Source organism: Syngnathus typhle, linkage group LG9 (assembly GCF_033458585.1).
Source record: "Syngnathus typhle isolate RoL2023-S1 ecotype Sweden linkage group LG9, RoL_Styp_1.0, whole genome shotgun sequence".
NCBI lineage: Eukaryota > Metazoa > Chordata > Actinopteri > Syngnathiformes > Syngnathidae > Syngnathus > Syngnathus typhle.
The window spans coordinates 9,498,129-9,513,779 of NC_083746.1; the positions used below are offsets into that span (position 1 = coordinate 9,498,129).

General features: G+C 43.7%; 3 protein-coding genes across 8 annotated transcripts; 2 read left to right on the forward strand and 1 right to left on the reverse strand.

The window, feature by feature from the left end:
- The first annotated feature begins 406 nt into the window (after positions 1 to 406).
- Positions 407 to 7,479, forward strand: LOC133160263 (zinc finger protein 654-like). 3 transcript variants are annotated; one of them, XM_061287957.1, is made up of 11 exons: positions 407 to 1,326; positions 2,052 to 2,197; positions 2,301 to 2,382; positions 2,450 to 2,585; positions 2,663 to 2,895; positions 2,991 to 3,127; positions 3,220 to 3,361; positions 3,455 to 3,739; positions 3,816 to 4,835; positions 4,905 to 5,629; positions 5,731 to 7,479. In XM_061287957.1, exons 1-11 carry the CDS (start codon positions 1,147 to 1,149, stop codon positions 6,803 to 6,805), a joined length of 4,161 nt encoding a protein of 1,386 aa, XP_061143941.1. In that variant the 5' UTR covers positions 407 to 1,146; the 3' UTR covers positions 6,806 to 7,479. The 3 variants fall into 3 exon arrangements, with proteins under 3 accessions (XP_061143941.1, XP_061143942.1, XP_061143943.1); XM_061287958.1 differs by having other exon boundaries at positions 2,663 to 2,892; XM_061287959.1 differs by having other exon boundaries at positions 408 to 1,326; positions 2,663 to 2,865.
- A 2-nt stretch (positions 7,480 to 7,481) lies between these two features.
- Positions 7,482 to 14,430, reverse strand: zgc:152951 (uncharacterized protein LOC569013 homolog). Of its 3 annotated transcripts, none has more exons than XM_061287967.1 (11): positions 14,292 to 14,430; positions 12,292 to 12,534; positions 12,103 to 12,229; positions 11,462 to 11,614; positions 11,176 to 11,364; positions 10,466 to 10,539; positions 10,201 to 10,398; positions 9,989 to 10,126; positions 9,807 to 9,896; positions 9,412 to 9,555; positions 7,482 to 9,217 (listed from the first exon to the last, which is right to left on the reverse strand). In XM_061287967.1, the coding sequence occupies exons 2-11, from the start codon at positions 12,532 to 12,534 to the stop codon at positions 9,089 to 9,091; spliced, it is 1,485 nt and encodes a 494-aa protein (XP_061143951.1). In that variant the 5' UTR covers positions 14,292 to 14,430; the 3' UTR covers positions 7,482 to 9,088. The 3 variants fall into 3 exon arrangements, with proteins under 3 accessions (XP_061143951.1, XP_061143950.1, XP_061143948.1); XM_061287966.1 differs by lacking the exon at positions 14,292 to 14,430 and adding an exon at positions 13,100 to 13,345; XM_061287964.1 differs by lacking the exon at positions 14,292 to 14,430 and adding an exon at positions 13,089 to 13,345.
- Positions 13,850 to 15,625, forward strand: lg9h3orf38 (linkage group 9 C3orf38 homolog). Of its 2 annotated transcripts, none has more exons than XM_061287968.1 (4): positions 13,850 to 14,203; positions 14,370 to 14,545; positions 14,627 to 14,847; positions 14,924 to 15,625. In XM_061287968.1, exons 1-4 carry the CDS (start codon positions 14,077 to 14,079, stop codon positions 15,288 to 15,290), a joined length of 891 nt encoding a protein of 296 aa, XP_061143952.1. In that variant the 5' UTR covers positions 13,850 to 14,076; the 3' UTR covers positions 15,291 to 15,625. The 2 variants fall into 2 exon arrangements, with proteins under 2 accessions (XP_061143952.1, XP_061143953.1); XM_061287969.1 differs by lacking the exon at positions 13,850 to 14,203 and adding an exon at positions 14,265 to 14,302 and having other exon boundaries at positions 14,404 to 14,545.
- The last annotated feature ends 26 nt before the right edge of the window (positions 15,626 to 15,651 follow it).

A 15,651-nucleotide genomic window follows, 5' to 3' on the forward strand; every position in this document is an offset into this window, starting at 1 on the left:
TGCCCATATGTGATATTATTCTTCTCTCTAGTGGCTCATTGAAGTACTGCGGTGCAATTTGCTGATACGCTTTCTTTTTTTTTTAACTATAGTAAAAATATACTATAGTATAATAATTACAGATTATAATAGCGATGGTGTTTTCTTTTCGTTATGTAGCTTAAATTAGGTAAAGACTCACGCATTTTATTGCTTCAAAATATATTTATGATTATATCCAAATTGTTTATTTACTAATTCTTTCAGTAACAAGCCAGGTCAAACTTTGCTGTGATGTGTTAAAGTTGTCTAACGAATCACGATTGCTTTGTGTTGCATGTGTCTTTTATGAAAGCACATTATAGTGTTGTAGCAGTTGTTGTCCTCTCCCCATTGCTCTTCCCTCTCTACACCAATGATTTCTCCTCGGGTGACTCTCCTGTGAAGCTCCTGAAGTATGCAGACGACACCACTCTCATCGGACTGATCCGATCTACAGACAGGAGGTGGAGCGGCTGGTCCACTGGTGCAGCCAAAACCACCTGGAGCTGAACTCGCTCAAGACCGTGGAGATGACAGTGGACTTCAGGCGAGACCCTTCACCACTTTTACCCCTCACTATCCGCAGTTATACTATTCTCTCCACAGACACCTTCAAGTTCCTGGGAACCACAATCTCTCGGGACCTGAAATGGACCGGCCACATAGACTCTGTCCGGAAGAAGGCCCAGCAGAGGCTGTACTTCCTGAGACAGCTCAAGAAGTTCAACCTGCCGCAAGAGCTTCGGAGGACCTTCTACACTGCCATCATCCAGTCTGTCCTCTGCACCTCCATCACTGTCTGGTTTGGATTGGCCTCCAAACAAGACAAGCACAGACTGCAACGGACAATCATGACTGCAGAAAAGATCATTGGAATCAACCTCCCATCTATCCAAGACTTGTACCTGTCCAGGACCAGGAAACGTGCAAGGAACATCTCTACAGACCCTTCTCACCCAGGTTGCAGTCTGTTTGAACTACTCCCCACCGGACGGCGTTATAGAGCTCGGTACGCCAAAACCATGGCGAATGAAAACTCTTGAATCTTGAATCTTTAGCTTTATTGGGATTCAACACACGTTTTAGTTATAGGGATGCCAGGTTGCGGTGTTTGCGGGTTGGAGAATGTATCGTATCCGACCTGGCAACTTGGACTATGCGCCCGATGCGCTCGACAGTATGGCGGACAGCGAAAGTGACATAGAAACCGACGGGCTTGAAATAGCTCTAGAATCATTGTGCCGTCGATATTGCAGCGATGCGTCCACCCTTAAAAGCAAAGACTACTGTTCTGGGTTTTGTGAGGTACGTCGGAACTATTTACGTTCGATATTCCTCGCGTATCGGTGTGTTGACAACTACTACCGTTCTTGCCTGACGTTAGCATCCCGGTTAGCATCAATGATGCTATTGTCTCCTAAACCTGTCATTTAAGCATTAGAAATTAAACTGGGGAAATCTATAAACATATATTTAGGACGAAGGTCCGGTTAAGTCATTCCCTGAATATTCAACGTTTTATCACGGGACACTTGGAGATTGTTTACACTGATAGCTTAGCGCTAACGAGTGGCTAACTGTCGTCATGGATGTTATCATTACGAGAACAAGTGTCACTTGAATCGTGGGATTGTAGTGCTGTTGTGTAAATCCTTATTTATTCCCTAATTTCAAGCCGATTAAAAGATTGAACTTGGTTTTATAAAATAGTAGTTCTTCGGACATTTGGAAGCATGTGGTGGGGGAAAATGACAGCAAAATGGAGACTCTGCTTTTGTTTTCAAACCTCAATTGAGCCGAGGCACATGTTTTCTATAACAAAAATATCTTAACATACCGCCAAAATCCGATGTTACAAAAAATAGACAGTTTATTTCAAAATAAAAATTAGCTCAATTTGAATGCACAATATTTGAGTTTAATGAGGTTTAGTCTTGGACACATATCTCATATTGTGTTGTATGAATGTGGTGAATTGAACTATTTTTCTTCTTCTTGTTTTTGGATGTTTTCATGTTGCCAATGTGCAGTTGGTTGAAGCGTACACGAGCCAATGGCAGGTTCCTCTGCCTCAACTGAAGGTGCTGCGGACAGCGCTGTGCGGTTTCACAAAAGCCACAGCCAAATTCCCCGATGACTGTCAACACGTCCACAATATTCTCAGCCGTCTGGCCTTGTGAGGGATCTCTTTACTTATGTAGTGTCTCTGCATCTATTAAATCAGTTTGCCCTTTTACTGCTTTAGCTCATTTTTCCAATGACATTGTCTTTTCTTCCAGGAGTATATTTGAGCTTCTACTGTTTTTCAGCAAAGAGGAATTTGGAGAAAGTCCTTTAAAAGACATCTTAGACTCTTATCAGGTGACAAATATTTAGTCAACAATTTGTGAAGTTGAACCTGTTGATTATTGTTTGTTTCCTCTTTTAGACATGCCACGCTGAGCTTTTAAGGCACCGGAATGTTTATCTTCAGCATGGAAAGCTGATCATCAAAGCTGGCGGTCCTTGGGAGAACCAGGTGTTGCAAGCAATCCTGAAGGAGACCGACTTGCCTCCTAAAGAAGGTAAAATGTGGCTACATTTCTTTACCGGATACCAAAAAAAAAGTGATTATTAACAACTGTATATCTTCCTTTCACAGTTGACGATTACCTAAGCTCAGAGCTGCCTGTTTTCTTGGAACTGCGGATTCGCTATCTGCAAGCGTGTGAGAGAATACGGGAAGCTATGGCCTTGGCTAAGGTTTGCCTAGAGAACCGCAAGCCTGGAAAACATTTATTCCTGCATCAGGCTTATCTGACCTGTCTCTACAAGGCCTCGCTGCATGAAGTCTTTCACAAGCAGGTGCTCAGTGCACGATTTGCATGCCAGGTTGTTTGTTGCGTTTACAAAGTGACCATTAAAAATATTGTATACGTATATAATAGCATTTCAAATAATGATGGAGTTCAAACTAATGTTCCTCGCAGATGGCGAAGATTGATGGCCGAGATGCGGTGGAGATCATCTGTAACACCGAGCAAGATGAAAAAGATGAGCTGCTCCTGACATTTTGCAAAGTGTTCCTTGCCCAGCAGCTACAAAACGGAGACATGTATTACATATGGTAAGAAGATTTAGAACGACGGATCTCTTGGGCGTGGTTGGTGATCAGAATAACGGCTAACCGTCTTCATAAATGAAACGGTTTTCTCTCAGGGACCTGGTGTTCATCTGGAGCAGGTTGCATCTTCGAGCCCACCCGTCGACACGGGACTTCCTGACCGAGTGCACTCGGTTGGCTTCCTCCGCAAAGAACGCCCGCGCCATCTTTCCTTTCATCAAAATAGTCAACGCCGAGGTGCGATTGAAAGCATCCGTCCGTCTGTGGGGCGGCCAAAACGAATTCCCGCCTCAAACATGGAATTTGTCTTCCCTGGGTTTGTTGTGACAGCTGGGCGGCGATGGCGTGCAAGTCTGCATGGAACTTTGCACCAGGGCCTTGCAGCTGTGTGACGCGCAAGCGGACGACGTGGCTCAGGCTCTGGTATGCAAGACCATTGCTTTCCTCTTGCCCGGAGACCTGGAGATCTGTCGAGCGTGCGCCCTGATGGTGTTCTGCCTGGAGCGAAGCCTGGACGCTTACCGAACGGTGCGCCTGCTTTACAAGCATCCCGACCAGGAGCCGCATCCTCACCGCTTCCTCGTCCCGACAAACGTTCGCTTCCAAATTATGCAGGTGGGATGAAGAGAAAGAAGGACCGTGATAACCGAGTCAAGTTCAATTATTAAATATGTTGGCTCTCATATTTCAGATGCTGAAGGAACGTCTGTCTTTTGACCCAGAGTTCTGGAGCATCATGGCCCTCAGGACCCGCTGCTTGGCGTTGATAGACGACAAAGTCATTAAGGATGCTCTTATCGAGGAGATGAGTCAAGAAGAAGAGCAGGAGGAGGAGGAAGGCAAATACTGTGATGAGGAGCTAACTAGTACTCGTGTAAATGATTCAAATGCTCAAGATGTGAAGTGCTCTGCGACTGAATCTGAGAAAGAGCCAATTCCACTGGAACACACGTCTGATAGCCAAACGCGAAGCTTGTCAAGCGCTGCTCCCGTGAAGAAGAGAACATGGGGCCGGAAACTACGACGGAAAGTCCGACTTTTGTCTGATGAGGACATTGACCAAGGTGATGATCCGGAATACATGTACAATCTCAAACCCAATTCGTTGTCTAATAAATCTGGATATTCACTACGACGCAATCACACTAAGAGAGAAAACTGCGCTTCTGTCAAGCTCCCTCTCAACCGAAAGAGAGAATATTTGTCCCGGTGTGTGAAAAGCCAAATTTTTAAAAGGCAAGGCAAGAAGAAGCGATGGTTGCAAGGTCTTCCCAGGCTGGAAGCGCCACAGAGCGTCCAAGAGAAGGTGGTCGTACTGAAAGGGAAAAAGCGGGGTAGGAAGCCCGCGCAGCGATGGGAACTTTATTACCCCGACAATGAAATAGCCCTCCCCAAGGATGAGTCTGGTCTAGGGGAGGACTCTGATACGCCTCATCTGAAGAATGAAGCTGGGACGGCGAAGGACGTAAACGACCGTCGTGGGGACCTTGGTCGAACTCAAGAGGAAGCTTCCCATATTTGCGCTCGGCCTCAAATTGTCAGCTCGGCTGCCGAAGCTGACCCCGAGCTTGATGGACCGCTCCAGAAATTGCAGAGCTCCCCAATAGAACTGATGCACAATTACCATCTAAAGTCTACAGACGGTGACCCGGCGGACCCCACGGAATTCCCCACGGAAGGGCCGCCAATCATTGAAGAATCATACCGAAAGGTTAGTACGGGGACTTTACTGGATCTGTTCTCTATGTATCACATTGAACTGGCTTGTCTTTTGTTTTAGGTCAAAGTGGAAATAAGTTGGAGGGAAAAGTTTCAACGAGCACAAAAGTATGGTTGTTTGAATTTTTACTGTAAGTCTTGTAAGAAAAACTATAAAGGGTTAAACGTGTTGAGGCATTTCATCGCCCACTTCAAGAGGCGCAACAGGTGCATCATCTGCGGGAAATGCTTCCAGCGCTTCGTTGTCGGCAAAAAGCACATTTGGGATCACATAGAAGAAATGTGTAAGAACCATAAAGACTCTGACGGCGAGGGAGCTGAAACCACCAACGGGACGACGGGTAATCCGGTCGAGGTTCCCAGCGAAAACCAAACGCCAAACCGGGAACCTCGGAAGAAACTGGGCAAAGTCAAAGTTTCCAGCCTCAGTCGGGAAGATCGAATCATGCGAAACCTCCGTATTGCCGTCAAAAAGTTTCAAGGCATGTGCAAGAAGTCCAACAAAGACACCACGGCGACGCAGTTCGACTTTAAGGACGAGCAGGTGGTCATTCAGGACGATCTGATCATCATCAAAGCGCCCGCAAAGGAGGGCGAGGCGGCGGGTGAAAACGGCTACGACGCCATCGGCAAGTACGTCTTGTGCCCTTCCGCGTCCTGCGATCGAGTGTTTATGAAATACGGCAGCAACCTGACCAAGCACGCCGTCAAATATCACCTCAGCGAAGACCAGGTGCTGGAAAAGACCTTTGTCTGGGCCAAGCACAAATGCAGCTTCTGCAATCGGTAAGAATTTCCTTCATGACTTTGGAGCTTGTGTGAATGCGCTGCTTTCCTATTCATTCAACTCTAAAGAAGGTTCTCGATCTTTGTTCTTGTTGCTACAGCAACCTTCAGTTTGTCCAGTATTACAAGGAGCACATCAGGCGCCACGACCCTTCCCTGCCACACTTCTGCTCCCATGTGCAATGCGACCAGCACTTCTTGACGGCGCAAGAACTCCGAGAGCACGTGAACTCTCACGCCCCGTTCAGCCCCGCCTGCGCTTTCGCCAACTGCAACAAGCAGTTCTCCAACATCATGAGCCTCTACGACCACGAGTGGAGACACTACGTGCCGCCCCCTCAGAGGGACGAGGTCGGTCGGCAGCAGAGGCAAAGCGACGAGGCTCCGTGGAAGAAGCGGCTGAAGATTGAGGAGAGGTGGTCGCAGAGCAAGCAGGTCAAACGGGAGACATTGGTAGTTGAGAACTCCTCCGAGGGAAATGTCGCGCCAGGAGGAGACGGTGAGGTGATCGCGCAAGGAGACGGCGAGGCCATTGCGCCAGAAGGAGACGCCGAGACGATCGCGCCGGATGCGGAAACGATTGCGCCGGATAGCGAAGCGGCTTTTTTGAAGGAGGCCGAGATGAGCCAGAAGCCTGTCAACGGATTCGAGGAAGCGAAACAAAGCCAAGACTCGAAAGGATGCAAGCGCGCCACGGCTAAAAAAAACCATCACAAAAAGAAGTTCAGGTTTACTAGCGACAAGCCCGTTGTGGACCCCTTGAACGTCAAGGAGAGGGCCAAAAACACCACACTGTCCGAAGGCGTGGAGACTAAGTTGGAGAAGGGGCTCGTCGCAGAGCACAAAAGCTTCAGCCCTCCAGATCCTTCCTACGCAACGCCCTTCTACGCAACGCCCTTCATCCGGCTCCCGCCCTGCACCTACATGGACGAGGCTCAGCTGTCCATGCGCAAGCGGAGATGCACGGAGCAGGACACGCACGTGCAAAATCACGTTCATACGGATGTTTCAGCGTGCCACGAGAAGCCCGAGAGCAAAGGTCACCGTGAGCAGAAGATCAGACATCGATGCGACAAGTGTCTCTCCTCCTTCGGCAGCGTCCAGGAGCTCCAGAAACACAAAGCTCTCAACACCTGCTCGGCTCTCTTTGGATTTGACTCGGATGACGAAAGTTAACAGGCCTTAGGGAATTCTGCTGGTTTGACCAAAAATTTCGAGTTTCTTTTTATTTTGATTAGGATTTGAGGAGGACTGCGACTCTAGTGTAAGATGCACATTTACACTGTAAGCGGATCTGACTGTTTCTCAGTGCTCATCTGTCATCAGAAGCACCAGAATGTCATCGGGTCTTCTTGCGTCGTAGCTCGTGCCATTTCCTAGCTAGTCCTTCAAAGTAGGTCGAATTGATAGAAAATAGAACTAATCTGTTAATACTCTTTCTTCTCTAACTGTCTTCCAAATGTGTGACTCAAGCACTGAGGGTCGATCAAAAGAAGTTAAGAGGGATTTCTGATTTATGAAATGTATTTTTTGAGGTCTTCCACATTTCGATTAGGTTTATGGAAACATAAGTGGAGCCTTTTAGTCAAGCAATCATGGGAATCTGCCCGGATATCCTCAGTATTAAATTACATAGGAAGCAACGTGTGAGTTGCAACGGGTCTTAAGTTGTGTACAAATCCTTGGTCTTTAAGTTGTTGATTTTTTTTTTTCTTTTTGTGTATGTATGAGACTTGCTTATTTATGTGTACAAATGTAAAAAATATATATTTGTTATGGTATAGGGCCAAACTATTTTTGTTACATAAAATGACTAAAATCTGTTTGATTAAACAAATGGGAAAAATGCAGCTGATAGTATATTTGTTTTATTTAAGCATTGCATATTTCATTCATAAACATATTGTTTCAGTTCCAAAAAACGATTGAACCTTTTTTTTTTTTTATTTCATCTTCATAGCAGAATTGTAGAAAATGTGCAGTCAATTAATTGCATATCATAATCACTTTGAGTGTGGTAGAGTAGTAAACATCTCTACCATATAATGAATGACCATCACATAGTGACCCTGCCTTGTTGGGAAAATTGTGAGAACTCCAGCAGCCAAGAAAAATAAGCAGTAACAAAAGCAGTGCATTCAGGAATTTCAGGCTGCATTAATTCCGACATGCAGTTCAGATTTAACATGCTGCTCGTACTATTGCTTTGGTGCGCTTTATAAAACACAAAGATGGAATTTCTGATGACCATTAAGCAAAAAATCTACACATAATGCATAATAAAGTTAATCACTTAAATGAATATAACTGAAAACTATACAAATTAGGTTGATTAGCCTTATTTGTAAATATAGGAGATTTATATTGGGACAACTTGCACCATAATGAGCGCTACCATATACTACCATTTCGGCTTTATTAGTTGAAACTTAAAAAATATTTCATTTTGAAAGGTTACACGGATTCTTCTTCACTTTTGTTAATGACTGACACTTGACACATGTCAAGTTGTTTCGGTCGTGTGACGCTAAACTGAAATCCTCAATTTAACAAAATGAGTAACATAACCAGACGTATTTGAAAAATTATTTGCAACAGGGGAAATGGCCCAGTGTGGATTGCAAACAAGAGCTCACGCCCAAGAAGGAAAAGAAAGTTCATTTAAGCCTTTAAATCGGATTCGTCAACAAATGTGAAGAGCGTCATACTAAAGGCATTGCTAAAAAAAGAAAGAAGCAAATATTAGCTAAAAACATTATTGTTGTAACATTGAAACAAAATTGTCAAAGATGAAAACAGAACATTTTTGCTGTAATTATAGTTAGTTTGGTTAGTTTTGTAGATGTAAAATATAGTTTGTTTTTATAAAAGCATTTTCGTTTTTATTGTATTTCGTTTACTAAAATGTTTTAAATTGCAATTTATGCAGGACAACACAAAAACGTCCTTTGTTAGATCATATCTTACCCCTCTGTACCCCTTTCTGTGCTTATCTACCATCATCTGAGGCTCATTGCTACAAAAGAACACCACCTTTTTAAAAAGATTTACAAATTAGACCTTAAATTTACATTCAGGTTAAAACTACAGCTTATTTGTCACTACAATGCATTTTGGGGGTCAAAATTGTCCTACTCTGCTTAAATGACATCATGAAAATTAGCTTGTTTGAATACTTTGAAAAGTTACGCAAGACTCCTGAGTGTCCCATATTGCATGAAAATTATTATTAAATATGACACAAATTTTTGCAGACTTATCTTGTGCACATTTTCTGAATTATATTGCTGCACAACGAGCAGTTACAATTAGACGGTAAAGTGCAAACAGTTCTCTCCCACCATTAATAAATTATTCAGATTTTGCATAAACAGTAGGGAAGAGAAGAAGAAGAAGAAGAAGAAGAAGAGGAGAAGCCCATTGGCAAGACATCAAAGAGATGCAGAGAGGATTTTGTTTTTACAGCCTGCTGTTGGGGCTCCAGTCGTACGGTAGGTAGCTGATTTTGACCTTTCCAGCAGAAAGAACACTCTTCAAGCTAGTCTTCTTTGGGGAGTCGCTCATGTGCTTCAGCACCCACTTCAGCAGCTGGAAGAAAGATGAGAGGAGCATCAAGGATTTAGTTTGAGGCCTCCACAGCCATTTTAAGGGATGCCCCCCTTAAAAAGGATTTCTAATTTCATAGGCCTGCCACAAGATGGCAGAAAAGTAGTTGAATTGGATCATAAGGCAGGAACACAATTTAATAAAAGATGGCGTTTATACAAATTGTGGGCAGGTACCTCCTCATCAGTTTCTCCAAAGTCAACCTTGTACCACTTGAAAATCGGACTCAGTCGGACTTCTTTTTTGCCCATATCCACGTCGCAGGCGTCGTCATCCTCCAAAAAAGCCTCAGCTGCCGTGCGGAGCTGCTTGTCAATGTCCTGACAAAATTAAAGGGAAGTTAACTCCAAAATGTTATTTGTAATCAAATATTTTGTGGAATAGGAATTAAACAGGCACTTGTTTTCATCCATCTCAGGGGGTGGCCATTTTGCCACTTGCTGTCAACTGATAATGACATCACAGTTGCCACTGTGATGTCATTTTCGGTCGACAAGTTGCAAAATGATTTACTTTGACTCTATCTTAGTTGTTATTGGAAGTAACTGAGCTGAAAACATGGGAAGCATACTTGTGGCGTGTAGGTCTTGATGGGAGGACAGCTTTTGGCGCCACAGTTCAAGGCAAAATGAATGAGCGGTTCAGCGTCTTTGAGCGCCACCTGTGGGACATAACAGGAAGTGCTTGAAACAGATCCGATTGAGTTCAATTGACGTCTAATGTCAAGATATTCCATGATCTCCGCTAGCATACTTGTAGTCGGGGGTCTGTTTTGGAGAAGGGTCTTCGAAACTGTGCCACCCCTTTCCTGTTTCCTCTCAGAACGCCGTTCTCAATATCCTGTAAGGTGAAGATTTCTCCTCCAATCAGATAGCTGACGTAGTTGAAGAACTGGAGAAAGACACAAACCAGTTGCCGGGAGCATTCTAGAAAACACGAAACGGTCGAGAGGGTTCAGGTCTTACTCGGTATCTCTGCCAACTGCTTTTGGGGGCTCCCATGCGGAGGTAACCGTGGATGACCAAAGCGTTGTAGATGTTGATGAAGAAGGCTAGAGTCTCCTCACGGGAGAGCGAGAGGAGCTTGATCCTCTGCAGCTGAATGGCTAGTTCAGAGTAGCGTTGAAAAGCCGGGTTCTCCGACATGCTTTTGTAGTCCACCGACTGAAAAGAAAAAATATTTTTAAAATTGATTTCAAATCAAACGATCAACACCCGTCTGAGTCGTCACCTTGCCGTCGGCAGAGAGATGCTCCGAGAACAGCTCGAGGATTAGTTCACGCAAAAGTAAGGAGAGTTCCGCCGCTAAGGGAGAGAGGAAAGAAAAATAATTGATTATAAGACATGATAAACTGCTGGATGCCATCTTTCACCCCAAGTCAGCTGGGATAGTTTTCAGCTCATCCGGCGGCATTTACTCAACAACCGGTGAAAAAGACCAGCAATGATGTTAACATGGCCAAAGATGTTAATACAGCACTGCACATGTGACAATAGAGGAAATGCAAGAAGAAAGCCACACTCGAGCAAATTAGTCTGAAAGTCAGACACAAAATTCATTAGCAACAATATGTAAGAGAGCAGACAAAGGGAGAATTAATTTTAAGATGAATCTGGTGGTTAAAAATAGGCTTCAATAACAATATACGTTCTTTTTTTTTTTTTTCTTTTTTTTTTATGACAGTTTTGGAAGAGTTGGGCCTTCCCCAAACTGTCTGCACAAAGTTGAAGGCACTGAATCATCCAAACCGAGACAGTACGATTGTGTTTCCAGACTTTCGTCCATTGGTCTTGATCAAACCTAGTTTTTACCACCCAAACCACCAAGTTAGCAAAAGCCGCCACCCCAAAGGAACCTTTTGGACCTAGCAAGCAGCCATGACAAAGACGCTCAGGAAGGACAGTCAGCTCGGGCCACGGCCGGTCGGCGGCCTGACATACCCTCGAGGGGACTGCAGGACGCCGTCTGTCCTGCGTTGAGTGCAGAATGCGGGTCGTCCTCCATCAACCTGAACAGCGCGTCCCCGCTGGCTGCTCCAAATCTGCCATCTATCTCCCCGCGCTCTCGGACAATGACCATGTACTTCTTGAACAATAATCCCTGGCCCACACTTATGGCTTGACCTTGGTCTAGCGCACACACAGGACCACAGTCAAGGCTGGACATGACCCAGTTTTACGTCTTGGTAGAAATGGGCTGGAGTTGCTGCTCTTGAACCTTGCTTACCCATGCCCTTGTTCTTCTGGAGCCAGGCAAGCAGTTGGTCCTTGGAAAAGCTCTTCTTGTACAAAGTCAGGCCCTTTCTCTGAGTGCCAATCACGTGAGCATCTTTAAGTTCCGCAACCAGGTCAGCCAACTCGTCTTTCTCACACTCAAATTCTGACAAGTAGTCCAACAACAGAAACTTTACATCTCTCGCATTTGTGCATTTTGGCAACAGAGACTCTCCACGCTTTGCTTTTTTTTAGCTGCAGGTACATCAGGTACATGTGAAATGAAATTATAAATATGTATTATAATAAACTAGTAGTTACGCCCTCTAGCTCCCTCACACGTCACTCTGCTACAGCCGCTTGGTTTATGATAGTTTTAGTTTCTACGGCCTTAAAACTTTAGTTTCCAGGAGATGAACTCACTATGTTGAAAGACCAAATGTTGCACATGTGCAAGCTAAAGTTTCACAACAAATGTGACTGCGCAATAAAAGCTCTGTAAATATACTGTGTGACAAAAAAGTGGACAATTTGAATCATTTTGAGAGACCAAATTCTCTGGAGCCTTGCATTCTTGTCAGTGTGTACAGATGGTAATGTTTGATGGGCCTTTTTCTTTTCCTACAAAACTATATAACGTGTGCAACAACATACGTTTGTCATGAGGGTCCGCATCCAAAGCAGCCCCCGGTGACTCTTTGACCTCCGGTAGCGGTGGAGCGTCAGCTGTAAGCGGTTCCTCTTTGACCATCTTGACCAACTTTTGAAACTCCTCTGGAGCCTTCAAACAAATTCACAAGTCAAAGTGTGTTGTTGTAACATCAAACACTTTTGTTTCCTCACCATTTTTTTCAGTTTTTCACTGCCCCCAATGTAAAGGCTGTTGAAGAATATTTGAGGGACTGTGACCCGTCCGCCTGACAGCTTCTTCACCGGCGCCTGCAACTCGGGATGCTCATTGAGATCGACGTCGCAAATCGGAAGTCCTAAGGGTGCCAGAAAGGCTTTTGCCTGCCGGCAGTGTGGGCAGCCTTTGATGGAGTAGATGGTCACCCGACCCTTGTCGCTGTTTTTAAACTCCTCCATCTACAGAAACAGAACATTGTTTTAACGTTCTCCTTTTTTTTCTACATGGATTTTGTATGAAACCTTCTACAGTCAAATGCTGCAAAATACAGTTTTTTGTTTAATACAATTCTTTATTCACATGAAAAGACATTTAATAATAATACATTACATTTGAGAATGTTTGAAATGCAACCATAGCGTGTTAATCCGGTTGTTATTTCCCCCATTAGGAATTTCTTTAGCGCATCGTCGAAGTCAATCAGCAGTCAGCTCAAAACACTGTCTTTGACTTTTTGCTATCTGTTATTCATATATTAGTAACGAATTGGGACTCCTCTTTTGTCTTTAACGTCAACAGCAATTAAAATCAGTGTTCGACATTTAGGAGCAAGGTCCAGGGTCCAAATTCTTTTAAGACTCACAAAACAATCATTTTCCTTTTTAGGGACATTTTGTATACGACTAAATAGATAATACAACTGAAGACACGCTACTGTGCAACTATTTTAGTGTGATTAAACAAGTTGCGCTGGTAAATAATGAGCTATTACATACAAGTACACGTCACATACCTGGAAATTACCTGCAAATCGTGTTCGAATTTTCCTGGTGATCGTAGAATGAACTGTTAAATAACACCCTTAATTGAAATGAGTGAGTAAATTGACCAACGTGAGCGATTTTTTTAAGGTTACGCAAATTAAAATAATGTTCAGATGAAACTGACGTTTCAACTGCTCAACATAACATTATCGATTAACTGCGATCGGGCTATTGCGGCTAGCTGGTTCATCTTGAAGATGCGTTCAGGGGCACCTGGAATTCTAAATGTTATATTTCTTCTACGAAAAAAAAAGAATCCTTCATCTTATTTGGTAAAAAAAATTTTATTAAATTATATTGCATGTTTGATGTATCGCTAATTCCGTAATCTCAAATGTGTATATTTTTAAATTTTGTGTCTAGTTTTACATAGGTTTCTGAATTCCACGGAATTTTATATACACCGGACTTTTAGGGCGCCGTATGATTGGCTGCTTTATCCAGGCATGACACGCCCTAAACTACGCCCATAAAATTACACAATTCCATCAAATGATTATGTAATATACATAAATTGTACAAAATATCATCAAGTTGGTTAGGGAGCGGGTTAAGTTTGATGGGTTTCATAATCACGTTGCCACTCTTTTGCTTGCAGCCTGGATGCAGCAATCGTTCATATTGCATATGTTCATATTCAGCAGCCAATCATATTTTAGCAGGGCGGGTCCTGCCGAGAAGTGGGACGCTGAGCGACCCATATCGGACTTCCCCATTTGGTGGATCTTTTTTTTTCTCGTCCAAAACATTACCATTTTATCACCGTTGACATCAAACTGTCCTAAAAAACAACTCCCTTAATACAAACGCACTTTATTGCTTATTAACGGAAAAATGAATTGCAGATTTTAATGCGGAACCTATGTTCCTCTTCTTGTTTTGCCCGAAAATGTTTGGAATCGGACTAGGCTGCGTTGCTGAAAGACAAGCCCGTTTGTTTACTTTGAGGCGAATAAAATGTCGATCCTGCCAGGACCAGAGCGTTCTGGATGTTTAGAAATACTGAATTTGATGTCAAATGAGGACCTACTATCACTGAGTGACACTGTCACCAATAAAATGATTGCGGCGGAGGATATTACAGGTAAACGTCTTCTCGGAGATACATAGCAAGTCAGTGAAACGTTTACTAAGCATGTCTTGGTCAATGTCTTCATACAATGTCGACATACCTTGTTTTTTGGTGAGTAGTTTGCACTAAAGAGAAGTGTAACGGTCCTTCTTCTTTCATTTAATATTTTGTATTAAAGAGGCCAGAGCGACAATCCTCTCCTTCTCTAAAAGTGCAGAGGAGCTGCTGAAAAGGAAGAAGGTCCACCGTGAGATTATATTCAAGTACCTAGCCAAAGAGGGGGTGGCAATGCCCCCCAGTAGTGAGAAACACCTGTTGGTGAAGAGGACCCTGGAGCTATGGTCAAGTGCAGAGGTAGGGGCGTATTGAAACATTTGGACACACCAAAGTAAGCTGATTTTTGAAAAACATTTTTAAACATTATTGTGATCACAGAGAGCGACAGATGACCCCACGAAGAGACCAACGCCAAACACAGACATCGAAACAGCAAACGTGAAGGCTGACGGTGACTGCGACACTTGGATTCTGGGGCAGCAGTTCTGCATTTGGTTTTTCCAGCTTTTGAACAGTCAAAACCCATCACTGGGCCACCAAGCTCAAGACTGGGGACCACAGCACTTCTGGCAAGATGCGAAACTCCGCCTTGTTGCCAGGTGTCATGTCAAACACTTACTGGCCATAGTCTAAGATCAATACACTTTTTCTTACTGTTGCACTTGTCTTCCTCAGCGCTGGCAATGACCATTTGGAGGAGTTTGTGGGTGCAGATCTGGTCAGCAGCCGTCTACTGGCCTTGACCAAGGAGGAGCGCCTCTATTTCAGCCCCAATTTGGAGCCGCGCGGCCTCAAGGCACTGTCCTCCCCCCACGGCCTGGTTGTGGTGGCTGTTGCCGGAACTATCCACAGAGACACCGTCTGCCTTGGCATGTTTGAGGAAGTAGTTGGACTTATTCGCGCCCCGCTGGATAACAGCAACTGGAAGATCAAGTTTATCAACATGAAGATCCGAGGGCAGGATGCTTTGGGTGGTACGCAGACAACAGAACCAACCTTGACTTATGACTCCAGTGAACTGAAGATGCTCAGTACTTTATGATGATGTCTGTTTCATGTTTTACATTTTACAAGTTTAACTGAAAACTTTTGTATTTATGAACATAACCAAATCATACTGGGTTTGGCTCTTCTTAGAATAATGCCAATGTGTGTGCTTCAGTCGATTCGGATGCATTACTTAAAGCATGAAAAGAAGTTCTTTTTTTTTTCACGACCAATTCTTATAGATTTTTTAGATTTTACTTTACCATGTTGAAAGATTTGTTGATAGATCTGTTAGATTTTATTTGACCATCTTTTAAGATTTGTTGATATCTGCCCTCATGACAACCATCACATAAATATGTATATATCAAATAAAGCATTTATATTGGTTCTTTGGATTTCAAAACGTTCAACTA

Coding starts and splice junctions, on each gene's coding strand:
- LOC133160263 (XM_061287957.1), top strand. CDS start 1,147: ATGTATCGTATCCGACCTGGCAACTTGGACTATGCGCCCGATGCGCTC. Junction 3,128..3,219: donor GGAGACATGTATTACATATG/GTAAGAAGATTT, acceptor GTTTTCTCTCAG/GGACCTGGTGTTCATCTGGA. Junction 3,362..3,454: donor TCAAAATAGTCAACGCCGAG/GTGCGATTGAAA, acceptor TTGTTGTGACAG/CTGGGCGGCGATGGCGTGCA.
- zgc:152951 (XM_061287967.1), bottom strand. CDS start 12,534: ATGGAGGAGTTTAAAAACAGCGACAAGGGTCGGGTGACCATCTACTCC. Junction 12,230..12,291: donor GTGAAAAACTGAAAAAAATG/GTGAGGAAACAA, acceptor ATTTGTTTGAAG/GCTCCAGAGGAGTTTCAAAA. Junction 10,127..10,200: donor GCAGTTGGCAGAGATACCGA/GTAAGACCTGAA, acceptor GTCTTTCTCCAG/TTCTTCAACTACGTCAGCTA.
- lg9h3orf38 (XM_061287968.1), top strand. CDS start 14,077: ATGTCGATCCTGCCAGGACCAGAGCGTTCTGGATGTTTAGAAATACTG. Junction 14,204..14,369: donor TGCGGCGGAGGATATTACAG/GTAAACGTCTTC, acceptor TTTGTATTAAAG/AGGCCAGAGCGACAATCCTC. Junction 14,546..14,626: donor AGCTATGGTCAAGTGCAGAG/GTAGGGGCGTAT, acceptor TTGTGATCACAG/AGAGCGACAGATGACCCCAC.